General features: G+C 35.2%; 2 protein-coding genes across 4 annotated transcripts; one reads left to right on the forward strand and one right to left on the reverse strand.

Annotated features, from left to right (window-relative positions):
* Positions 1-1,698: 1,698 nt before the first annotated feature.
* Positions 1,699-3,205, forward strand: LOC147482431 (uncharacterized). The gene is made up of 2 exons (XM_086580853.1): positions 1,699-2,025; positions 2,150-3,205. Exons 1-2 carry the CDS (start codon positions 1,981-1,983, stop codon positions 2,891-2,893), a joined length of 789 nt encoding a protein of 262 aa, XP_086436979.1. The 5' UTR covers positions 1,699-1,980; the 3' UTR covers positions 2,894-3,205.
* Positions 3,206-5,804: 2,599 nt separating this feature from the next.
* Positions 5,805-9,484, reverse strand: LOC147482432 (ribokinase-like). Of its 3 annotated transcripts, XR_015205836.1 has the most exons (5): positions 8,647-9,459; positions 6,933-8,458; positions 6,485-6,698; positions 6,197-6,392; positions 5,805-6,110 (listed from the first exon to the last, which is right to left on the reverse strand). XR_015205836.1 is itself a non-coding variant. In XM_086580249.1 (4 exons), exons 1-4 carry the CDS (start codon positions 9,286-9,288, stop codon positions 6,019-6,021), a joined length of 600 nt encoding a protein of 199 aa, XP_086436375.1. In that variant the 5' UTR covers positions 9,289-9,484; the 3' UTR covers positions 5,805-6,018. The 3 variants fall into 3 exon arrangements, 1 of the variants encoding a protein (XP_086436375.1); XR_015205835.1 differs by having other exon boundaries at positions 6,197-6,698; XM_086580249.1 differs by lacking the exon at positions 6,933-8,458 and having other exon boundaries at positions 6,516-6,698; positions 9,160-9,484.
* Positions 9,485-12,647: the final 3,163 nt, after the last annotated feature.

Here is a 12,647-nt window from a genome sequence, read left to right on the forward strand (position 1 = left end):
TGAAATCACCTCAATCTTACACAAGGTTCTTGTTATTTGCCAAAGAGATTTTGAGAAAATTCTACAAATATATAAAATGTTATAAAGTTTTCTTAATCATATATTTTTCAGCAGCCATATATTTTTCACAATAATATTAAGCTGATAACCACTTTTAGACATGTAATCTAGCCACTGTTAGATTACGGTTTCTATCTAGATTCTCTCGAGATTAACAAGGATTACCTTGCAATAGTAGATGACTGAATCCTCACTAAGCTAAGAACACTCAAAGCGTCAACTCCTACACAAGTAAAATTGGAGTTTACCTGATAAATAAGATTTATCTTAGTGAGATAGATATCTGAAGTTGTCAAAATAGCAACTCCTCCTTTTCCACTTTTCTCTTTCAAGATTGACTTTCTTGTTAAAGTGCTCCACCCAAAAGTACAATACCATCGCCTTTGCCAAACTTTGGCGGGAAACCCAAAAGTACAATACCATCGCCTTTGCCAAACTTTGGCGGGAAACTCTTTGACTGCCACATGTTGGTAGACTTTACTATCTGTGTAATCCACATATGCTTGGTGAGATATAAGCATTTATGTATTCAGCACACTTCAATTATAAGAGAGGTAAAACTTTTGTGGTATAGCTATAGATACATTGACCAGATATCCTCTCTCTCTATATATATAGAACGTAAATAAAGAGAAATAAATTCGTGTCAAACATTTGATATCACCAGTCAATTCAATGATCTATAAAAACATTCTCAATACAAGTCACTATGAGGGAAAATTGAGAGTTTTCACCTATGAATACTAAAAAATCATTGTCCAATGCAAAAGTGATAAAATTGGTGACTTGTAACTAAGTCACAATGAGAGTAGTACTTGCTACTGAGATTTTCACTAAGTTGTGAGCTTCGAACGGAATGTTTTATTCTGTCTCGTGTTTGTTGTTGTTGTTGTTGTTGTTTTGTTTTTTTTTTTTTTTTCGAATAGAATGTTTCATTTTAGCCTCCGTGTTTTTTTTGGGGTGTTTTTTTTTTGAGAGGCGGAATGTTTCATTTTAAATCGGTAGCTTTTCGATTTTTACATTTAGATGGAATTAAATATTCCATCTGAGATTCAAAGTCACCTATGCATTAGGCACCCTCACCTTGCTTTTTACCAAAACGGTTGCAAAGAGGGAAAATTGAGCCTATATGAAGGTGAAAAACACTGGCTTGTATTGGAAATGCTCTAAAGCACAATTGATCAATAAACTTAAATCAACAGCGAATTAAACTAATGAATTATCATTAAGGTTATTCTCATCTAATACTATATTCTCACAATGTCACAATACATTATCCAATTCATAAAGAGCAAGCCCACATGTGCCAGCACCAAGGAATCTAAAAAAACTCATTAGAAAGATTGCTTCAACAGAAAGAACAAAAATGAAAATTCTCTCCAACTTTTTTTGTAGAAAAAGGAAAAAATATGTCACCTACTTTAGTATCCATTAATACTATATGATCAATATTATATTGTCCTGAAAGCACAAGCCTAGTATTCTACTGACATCTGAAAAAAGTCAAGGAGGCACTTTTAATTTGTTTAGATATAAGGAGTTACCACTTATATCACATATCAATCAGGGAGGGAAATCAAATACATATACAAGCAAACTATAAAGAGCATGGGGGTGACTTACTTCTCCTTTTGTAGCCGATTTCACATTCCCGCCTCAAGAAGAGTTACACACACAGTGGTTTCAAGAGCACAGGATTGGATTGGATTGGATTGGTGGTTTACCTTTTCTAAGCTTTTGGCCATTTGTGTTTGTCCAATTCCACATTCATAACAGTAAAAGCAAAGAAAAGAAGAAGAAACACTAACAACCAGCTATTATAAGAACCAAGAACCAAACAGACCTCATTCATTCTCTCCCTCTACTTTTAACTCAAAATTTGGTCGGTACAGACTAGTGAGTTTTGTCCATTTCAGGACCATGGATAGTCAAATGAGTCCTCTCAGCTGGCCTTTCTTGTACCAAGTACAATTATCTTCTTCTTTATCTTTTTCTTCTGTCATGTGTTCTTGTGCTTTCTTTTCTTGTGTTTGAGTAATGTTGTTATTTGGGTGGTTCTCTAATGGCTTTCATTCTTTTGAATGTTTAGTTTCAGAGCATGGATGAGCTAAGGTATTCTCTCTTTTATACAACTCTGGAGCTAGAAACAACAAGACTAGAAGCTCAGGAGGAGATAAAGAGGAGAGAAGAGCAAGTGACCCATCTCAAAGATATGTTGAACAGAACCATTAAAGGGAGAGAAGAAGCCCAAGAATGCCAAAGACTGCTCACTGAGAAGCTCTTGCTTCTCCAAGAACAACAACAACAACAACAACAACAACAAACTACTCCCCTGTCTGGAGTTTCTAGCATTGAAGATGATACCAGGAGAGGAGACTCCAATACTGGTATGGCCCTCTCAGATTGCGAAGAGAGCATTGTTTCATCTCCGGGGATTAACCCAATTCTGCCACCCCTTTTACTAGCACCATCAACACCAAAATTAACACCAGCACTTGCACAATTAGCACCAGAGAAGCCATTACCAGAGAAGGGAAAATTTTTAGAGGCTGTGATGAAGGCTGGGCCTCTCCTACAGACACTCCTCCTAGCTGGGCCACTCCCTCAGTGGCGACACCCTCCTCCCCGACTAGACTCCATCGAGATCCCTCCAGTGGTCATTCCTTCAACACCACTTTCATCCAATCTCTATCACCAAGACTCGTCTACTTTCAGTACTAACAGTAACAACAATACTGGCGAATGCTTTAACCAGAAGAAGAGATCTCTAATAGTCTATGAAGGCTCCGATTCATATACCAACACCAAGTACCAAAGAATTGCTTTCTATTAACTATCATAAGTCTACAATACTTGTCCGTGTACGCTGGTCCGTGTTCTATACTTCTATATACCAAATCTAGCCAAGTACTAGTGATATAAATATATTAATCAGGCTAAAATAGATGGTCAGTTTGCTTATATTAGAATCTTGTACAGTAGGGAAGTCTAGACAATCAAGGATCTAACTTAATGCGGAGAAGAGAGCTTCTTCAAAGCTTTAGCTTAAGTGTGCAACTTTGTGGTCTGTCAAAGAGATTTTGTTTGTCTTATCTTTCAAACTTTCTGTCTAATGTGAAATTGGTTTGAGTAGTTGATTTTTCAACTTTGTAATCTGTATAATTTGATTGGAATGATATATATATTAATACTGTATTTGATAAAAAAAAATTAAAATCACTATATATATAACGATCCAGAATTTTTCGATTTTATAATAACATTTGATTAGGTTAGACATATTTGAATTAGTCAAAATTTGGTGGGCATGTTATTCATGGTGGGGAGATCATATCTACAAAATATCAACTCTTAATTCAACTTGTAGGATGAGATATGACTTTGTACATTTTGAGAGTAGCTCTATCCCTCACCATATAAAAATATCAGTCTACTTAAATTAATTTAAAAATAAATAATTAAGTCAAACCTAATTTTTTTGTGGTTATAAAGCACTTGCTATAAAAATTATCTCTATAAAATTTTAACTCATTTAGAAACATTTAACATAGATAAAAATTGTTGTTATATTTAAAAAGAAATCTAACGGTCTATAAATGTTGAATTTTTACAATCATTTTTTGTCAATGCTAGATGTTTTCAAATGAGCTGAAATTTTATGGAGATAATATTTATGGTGAGTATATCATATCCACAAAAAATTAAGGCTGGATTCATTTCCTATGGAAAGTTTTATTTAGGTACTTATTTTAAGTTAACTTAAGTAGTTACTTTTTAGAGATAGATTACGGGCTGGCTACGTCGACATACAAAAATAACATACAGAATTGACATACGCAATCCAAAAGCGGGCTTGCACATTGTTCTAAGGGCTGATTTTTGGTAGATATTATCTCCCTACCATGGATAGTATCTCCACAAAAAATCAGCTCAATCGGATGTGTCTAGTCTTGTCAAAAGAGTGTTAAAATTTTGGACCGCCAGATAAATTTCTAATTTGAACTCAATTTTTAGTAGGGTTAGACATGTTCAAAGGAGCTAATTTTTTGTAGAGATGATCTCCATATTGTGGAGATCACATCCCTATAAAATAAGCTTTTAGTTCATTATGTAGATAAGTAGGATTGCGTATGTCAATTCCATATGTCATTTTTGTATGTTGATGTAGCCACCCGATATATATATATATATATATATATATATATATATTAGTATGAGGGTGTGCACCCCTTATATATTGTTGACGTATGTAAAGTCTCACGTTTATATAAGTGTAGACTATCAGTTGAACCGTATCTAGTCTTTTCTATATGTTAGCATCATCACTATAATAATAATAATAATAAGAAAGCATGTACTTGACAAAGTGTTCCTGATTTCGCCAAATATTTCGGTTTTTAAAAAAATTGAAATTCCGAACATGGAGTCGAAATATAAATTATTTCTGTAATGTCAATTGAAATTCCAAATATAAATTTCGGTTTTTGGATTTATCGGAATTTAGAGAATTCTTCCGAAATCCCGGACTATCACTTCATATCACAGCGTAGAAGATGGGTATACAGATGATGGAGTTGTGAAAGTTTGGATATGAGAGTGGGTACTATCACCAACCAGACCACTTCCTCTCGACCCCAGTGGGTCAAAAAAATCAAAATCAGGATCCACACTGGGATTACTGTAGATGTTCGTATTCAAATTGAATCTAACATTTGAGATTCTTAATCTCCATTTAAGCATAGACATTGAAAGAAGATGACATTGTTATCATTGAGTCTCATATGAAACCAACAAAAGAGCTACCTACCATAAGAGCAAATCAACTTTACGGGTTCATACTTTTCTTTATAAATAGTGACCATGAGTATGACCCGGCTGGGGAATTAGGTGCTAAAAAAGTCCCATGTTGGTATCTGCTTGATGCATGAGTTAACCATTCTCAGCTGGTATTAGTCGGACTAATTAAATGGCAAGGAACAAAGGCATAATGGTATGTATCAAATAAAAAACGCAAGGTCATTGTGTGAGGAGGTCGTTGTCTTCCCCCAAAAAGTGAGGAACCACGCGAAAATATTGGTAGCAAATCGAAGCCTAGGACTTCTAGAAAAAGTGTGCATTTGTGAGTTGTGACAGACCATTTTCAAAAATGTTAGATCCCATAATGAATTTCATGTCAAAAGTAGACCAAGACTACAAATTAAAACCATGTGAATGTAAGGTTGCGTTTGGAAACGAGAAATGGAATTCTCGTGAGAATTAGAATTCTAATGGAATTCGATTCTCATGATTATGCGGGAATTATGACTGTTTGGTAAACTGTGAGAATTTTTGGTAATTCTCACTGTCAATTTCCCACGTGCTGTTTGGGTGCTAAGAATTCTCACATCAATTTCCTATACCACTTTTGTTAATTTTTTTTGCTTAAGTATTTCACAAAACCAAAATAATAGTCATTCCAAAACACAATAATTGTGAAGATCAAATTTCATACATCACAATGTGGGACTTGGGTTTGGCTTGATATTACTATTGGCCCTTTCACTTAGTAAAAAACTCAAAATTCTCACTTGGTCAAAAACTCAAAATATATAGCTAGTCAGTTGAGACTTGAGAGTGCACTGTGAAGTGAAAATATTTGGATTTGATTACTAGTGTGTTGAAGATCAGTCGTCATAAAAAAGAGTGATTTTCTTTTTGTTAAATTAGTAATGGACTATTGTACATCAAACTTGTGAAATACAAAATTGGGACTGAACTGTATGATGTAAACTTTCCATTTAGTATAGAAACCATTACAAAATTTTGACGTGTATATTGTATTTGAGGATCCACTAGACCACTCAACAACACAATCATTCTTCAGTAGCGTATCTGACTAGTCACTTCAACATGCCTATATATAAGTTGAGGCCTTGAGCAGTTAGAAGAACTATACTGCTTTGACAATAGGAATTGCTCTCAAAGAGACTGGAGAGCATCCAATGCTGTTTTTCTTTCAGGCATGCTTGGAATTGCTCCCTTAACTTGAACACAAAGAGATGCTGCAGCAGCTGCAATAACAACACAATAATTTTGTGAAAACACAAATAAGATCAAAACAAAAGAATGAAACTGAACGAAAAAGCGATTGCAATACCAAAAAATCTCATGCATTCCTCTTTGGACTTGCCCTCTACTAATGCAACAACAAAAGCAGCAGTAGAAGTATCACTAGCACCAGTTGTATCAATAACTTCTGCGGCAGCAATGATGGGTTGCCTGATTGCTTCCTCTCCTTCTGTGAATAAGGCTGACCCTTTCTCATCGAGTTTTACCAGGACATGCTTGACACCCTAAGAATAAAGATGTTCAAATGAGAAGTAGTTAGAATAAAACAGTTTATTGATATGAAGTGTGGATCACCGGGAGAATGTAGAGCATGTACAAAAGTTTAGATGTTCATATAGAAAACTGGCCATTTCATGGCACTTTAACACAGCTTGACACTGAACGAAGCTTCGTGTTGGCATTCCGATCAAACGTTCCAGTTCAGTTTCATTTGGGATCAGTATATCAACAAAACAAAGTAATTGTACTGGGAGTTCTCCCTCCGTTCCCCCAGCATCCATAATTACTTGAACACCTGCATCCCGTGCAGCCTGCAGGTATACACGATTAAGGACTAAATCAGAAATCTGTGCACTTATGACGACTTGCACTCGGTTCATGAAGATAAATGCAAGAACTGCTTCTTTTAATATAAGTATAACCTTCTTCACAAAACACACAAACACCAACTAAATAAGATCTTTACCCCATGATTAATCCATGAAAAACACAAACAAGCAACAAACACAACAAACACATTGTACATGAAAGAAATGTCCAATTACCAATTAAAAGTAAGCACACACATATGGTACAACTCCATCGAAGCTTCCATGCACAATTGTGGCGATGCCCAGGCCATAACTCCATAAGCCCATAAGTATGTCTCGAATCCTTAGCTCTGTTGTACATCATCAACATAGATCTAGTGCTACACCATGTTACCTTCATTCCCACCATTCAGTGGCATGAGAACTCTTCATTCTCTTTTTTTTTTTGCTAACCGGGTGTACAGGCCAGCTTACATCTATATAAAACGATTCTCGCTGGAGACTCGGGTGGGGAACTGGCTCTCCACTGGCGGTTGGATGAAAGACGGCCCTTACAGTTGCGAAAACAACAGGGGCTCATGGGGATCAGTATCATATGAGAAGGGGTGAGGGCGCACCTCAACTAATCCCGGGCCTGATTGGAAATTCGACCAGGTATTGCCTCACCAGTGACCTTGAGGGGACCGAATTGGTGACGATTTGGGAGCAAACCCAAAGTCGGACCAGCTATGCTACCCCTTAAAGTTTTCTTCATTCTGACCCAATTCACTTCTGTAACGAAATTAATGTTTCTCTAATTTCTCTTTCTTCATTCTATTTAATGTTAGGTTGATTTTGTGGATGCAAGCCATCAGTTTATGAGATATTCAGATCGTAACTGAAACTTATCATACAAAATAAGTTTCACTCTTCTCCAATTGCAATCAGCCTATCACTCAGAACATAGACAGAAGGTTGCAGCGCACGAATTTTCACTTATCCTATGTTTTAACTCTTCTCCGATTTCTATCACTCAGAAGTCAGAACACAGACCCAAGGTTGCAGCTCACGAATTATTCAACAATCCTTCTGCAAATTTACCTTCACGCGCTTGTCACCTGCATATAAACTGAAGGAGCAAGGTTCTAAATCCTTCTCCCTGACGTAGTTATGTAGATGCAAACAATAGTTTGAATCTTCGATGGGAAAATCCAAACTATTCCCTATTTTGGTAAGTCCAAATCATACTTGAACGGGAAGGATATTATGACGCCACTACAACATTCTGAACCTGGCAATATTATCAATATCGGACAAAAGCCTGGCAATCATATATATATTTTGCTTTTTCCTTGTTGATCTGGACGGTGAGCTTAATGGGACAGTCAGGGCTCTATATTCTTCTTAGGCTTGGTATTATAATCACTGTGCAGGTCTATAGAGTTTCTATGTTGGTAATTACTAGTAGGAGAACTGCAACAACCGGAAAAAAAATGCATTTGCGTTATGTAGCTCAGTTACCTTTAATTGATTTTAACGTGTGATTACAATTCGTATGACCTGATTTTGATCACTTGGTCCCAACACAAACAAGACGCCATACAGAACATACATAAAAGAACCATGTTTTTCTCTGCTGCAAGCTCATTTCTATCCAGCCGAAGATCTTTTATTTACAGTCTGAACCTAGCGGAATCGTATGAACACCTCCGCAGGTGTTAGTGTTGGTGTTGCTTTGATGCCAGAATATTAGCTTAGGGGCTTTCACAGAACTCCATTTCCTATAATGAAAGCGCAAGTAAAATATTATGAGTAGTTCAATTGAAGTAGCAAGAAAGACAGCAGTCAGTCCTGTTGTGCTTGTATCAAAAATTGCGGAAGCGACAAAAAGCACAAAGAAAACAACACAAGAAAGTATGGATGAAGGATGAGTGATATCAACAAGCAATGAAAGAATGTAAAAGCATACCACACAATGAACGCAAGGTTTACGCGGTTTGGCAAGTGAAACTTAGTTCGCAGTGGTTCAATAAAAATTCCAAAAATCCTTAATAACCCACAAATCTTCCTTTTACTATATCATCAAACGGTGTAGACTTTATCACATAGTATCACCAAGATCTTCTTCTTCCCTAAAGCTCTCACAAAAGACTGAAACGAGGCACTCAAAACCCCAACTTTCTCTAAACACCAAATGTCTTGTCCACCTAAAAGATATCTCAACTCCCTTTATACAAAAGAGGGTTAAGTTACAAATAATCATTGGGCACACAACAAAAGATCACGTCCGCAACTAGAGAAGCAACCCCCGCAGGTCACGTGTCGGTTCATTACAAGCTTCTTCAAAACTGCGAGTCGAGGAAAGCTATGACTCAAGCCTTAGAGCCGCACCTGTTTAATGATTGTAGCAGGAGGGGTTGTAGAGTTTATTATATACAACCAAAAACACACGAATCCATGCAATCTAATAACCATATAGTACCTGAAACAGAGACTGTCGGAATCCTTCGAATTTGGTTAGTTGGGCACCTTCAACAATTTTGAAGAAGAAGATGTTAAAAGAAGCAAGTGAAGTGAAGAAGACGTGGTTAAAATTGGCAAAAAAAAGCATAAATTTTTATGAGAATGGTTACCCACGAGTGATTGAATAGTGATGACGATAACGAGTTGATGTTAAGAAGACGAGTTGAGTTGTGGTTTTATATGCACGTAACAACCCCACAACTAACTTTGAGAAAATTCCCCTATCTTATTCTCATTTCTCACATAAATAGTGCGACTTCGAGTACCACCTAATGTGGTAGCCCTATTCTCAAGTGAATTGTCACCAAGTACGGTACGGGTTTAAAATGGTGTATTTGAAAAATACTTAGTTCGTGTTTTAAACGGAACGTCTCTGGAAAAAAACGAAAAAAAAAGCGTAAAAAAACGTGGGGCATAAAAAACGGGTTTAAAGCGATAATAATCAGTTAAAAGAAAGCGATAAAACCGATGATAAAGAATATAATAAATAAAAAGAATTTGATTTTTTTATAAGAGTGGAAAAAAGAATTGACACATAAAATAAAAATAAAAATAATACAAATGAAAGAAAATTCAAATACATGAAAGTATCAAATTATCATTACTCATCCAAATACTATAAGTTTTAGATTCAGTACCAAAACATGACTCTAAATAAGATACTACTAATTACCAACCATAATGGCATAATCAAGTTCTACAAATAAGTTAATAACTTTAAAATTTATAATTAATTATTAATAGTCCAAAACAAAATAAAACTGTCTCAATAAGTCAATCTAACGCCCACTCTTCAAAAAGGTAAACTCCAAAACCTTTTTTTTCTTCTTCGTGTTTTCTTTTAGATTAAAAAAAAAAAAAAAAAAAAAAAAAAAAAAGTTTTAAGCGGAAATTTTCAAAATTTCGGTTTTAAAGCGTTTTTTAAGTTTAAAACGGGTTTTTTTTAAAAAACCTGGGTTTTAAATTGGAACCAGACGCCTTGCCAATATCTCGGGTTTTAAACGCGTTTTTTTTAAAAAAACGCCGAACTTGGTGACAATGATTCTAATTCATGCCGTTATTTTTACCAAACGGCCCATGAGAATGGTAATACCCACGAAAATAAGTTAATGTGAGAATTCTCAGGGTTGCCAAACGTACCCTTAATACCTCCCATAGCCCCAACCACCATCGTAGAAAATTCTTGAACTACCCTATCAATCTAACATCTAGTACCCTATTCAACTAATCTGTTTGTGGTTGGCGCATTCTTTGGATAAGGCATAGAAGCTGAATAGGATTCTTATTATGGAAAACGACCTAATGAGATTATATAAAAAGGAACCAAAAAAATCAAAGCAAGCGACGGATGGAGAAGGAACTGAAACAAATGCACTATTCAAAGCATCTTAGCATGCTTCTGAAACTCAAGCAAGAAGTAGTGAGGGTGTAGATAGAATATCATAGAAGCTACGTCCATATATTATATATAGGATTGGACTCATCTGTTTTCTTTTTCGCTTTGCAATACTGTCTATGTATCCAGGCAGGGCCGTCCCTGAGTTTTCAATGGACCTGTGCAAACGGCGAAATGTGGCCCTCTTCCAGTCTTCCATCAACACAAATTGGATCGTCGAAATATTTTCAATAGATATTAACGCTAGCCAATTTAGACTTTCTTGTGACATAGTCGATCTAAAGTATGATTTCAATAATTTTAATTTTAAAAAACTTCTTTCTACATACGCGACAGTAATGGGAACAATCAACAAAATTCTATAAGCTATGAATGCATTAGGAAAACAATCATGTAGATTCAAGAAATCAAGTTAGGTGAATAATATTAGACTAGATTACTTTGGAATTAAATTGAGTTATTGAAATAATATTTAAGAAAAGGAAAAATTGATTTTAATCTCTAACTTACTTGAAAAATAATCAAAATTTAGGTGAATAAGTAATTGAGATTTATCGAAGTGAAAATTAATACAAATCCACAATTGTAAAGAAAGAAATTATTGATAATGAGAGGATACTAGATGGTCATAAGGTGAATGCGGATTTTTTTTTTACTAATTCTTTTTGTATTTGAGTAATTGAAGACAACTCAAGCAATTAATTGGAGTGATTTTTCAAAATAAAACGTTATTAATTAGGAAGAGAGAGATATAGTCATTGAGAAGATCTCCTCATCTATTATATCTATTGCTATTTTCTTTTTTTATGAACATAATTAATAAGGAAAGAGAATATGAGAGAATCGACTGTTTATTGTGAAATTTTCAGTTTTTTGGGTTTTTCATCGGTTTGGGCTTTTGATTTGTGAAATAAGCCTTTTATACTAAAACTATTTTTTTGGGCCATATATATTGGGGCCCTGTGCGGTTGCCCACATGGCACCTGGGGCGGGCCTGTATCTAGAGATGTGATCTTAGCAAATAAAAAAGTCGTCAGAGTCAATTACAAATGCTAATCTACCTGCACCAGTCCAGTCTGAGTAGTATAGCAATGCGCTAGATGTATCTCGTCTTTTGTACTTCTTTAACAATTATATACTTTTGGACTAATATTTTTCTTCAAGATAAGATTTTTATTTTCCAATAAATATTTGATGCCAACACATAATGACATTTACATACTTCAAAGGTATCTCCAATAAAACGCTTTCGATACCAAGAATTATAATCACTAGGTTCATCATCTTGTTCATCTTTGTTTGCATGGTGAGTGCTCTTAAAACATCTCAACAACCAGAAGAAATAATAGGTCCCTCAAACAATAACATCAACCAAAAGAGGACGAGAAAAAAAAAACGAAAAAAAAAAAGTGGGGCTAGTTTCCATTTACCTAATCAAAAACTCGGAGCTTGTGGCTTTGCTCAGGTCTCTTTCTTCTCGGATATGAACCAGGCATGCATACAGGGGCGGCTCAAGCCATTTGGGGGTCCTAAGCGAAGTTGGAAAAACAGGCTTCTACTATTGATTACACTCATTTTTCTATTGTTTATACCTCTAATATTTTGTTCATAAATCTAGTGTGTGGACATCCTAATAATGCAAGATAAATAATTGCTACAAACAGAACCAAAATAAATAAAGAAATTGTTCCTTTTTCAGTTTATTGGTGAAGAACTATTTATTACTTTAGTACTCTTATATTACTCAGGGAAATTAAAAGTTTTTTGTTGGAAAAGTGAGAGAACGAAGGGTTTGTATTGAAAATGTAATTGTAATTTCTTGTGTTCAATGCATTAATATTTTTTTCATGTGTTTAACTATTATAAAATAATTTTAAAAAAAAAAAAAAAAAAAAAAAAAAAAAAAAATCCAAATAAATTATTAGTGGCTGAACTGGGAGCCATTTGGACTGCTGGGCCCTAAGCTATTCTACGGTAGGGTAGAGCCGGCCCTGCATGCATACCACAGAGAATCCCCACTTTACAAATCACATGTGAAGTTAGATAAAACA

This window comes from Coptis chinensis, chromosome 8, assembly GCF_015680905.1.
Source record: "Coptis chinensis isolate HL-2020 chromosome 8, ASM1568090v1, whole genome shotgun sequence".
Lineage (NCBI taxonomy): Eukaryota > Viridiplantae > Streptophyta > Magnoliopsida > Ranunculales > Ranunculaceae > Coptis > Coptis chinensis.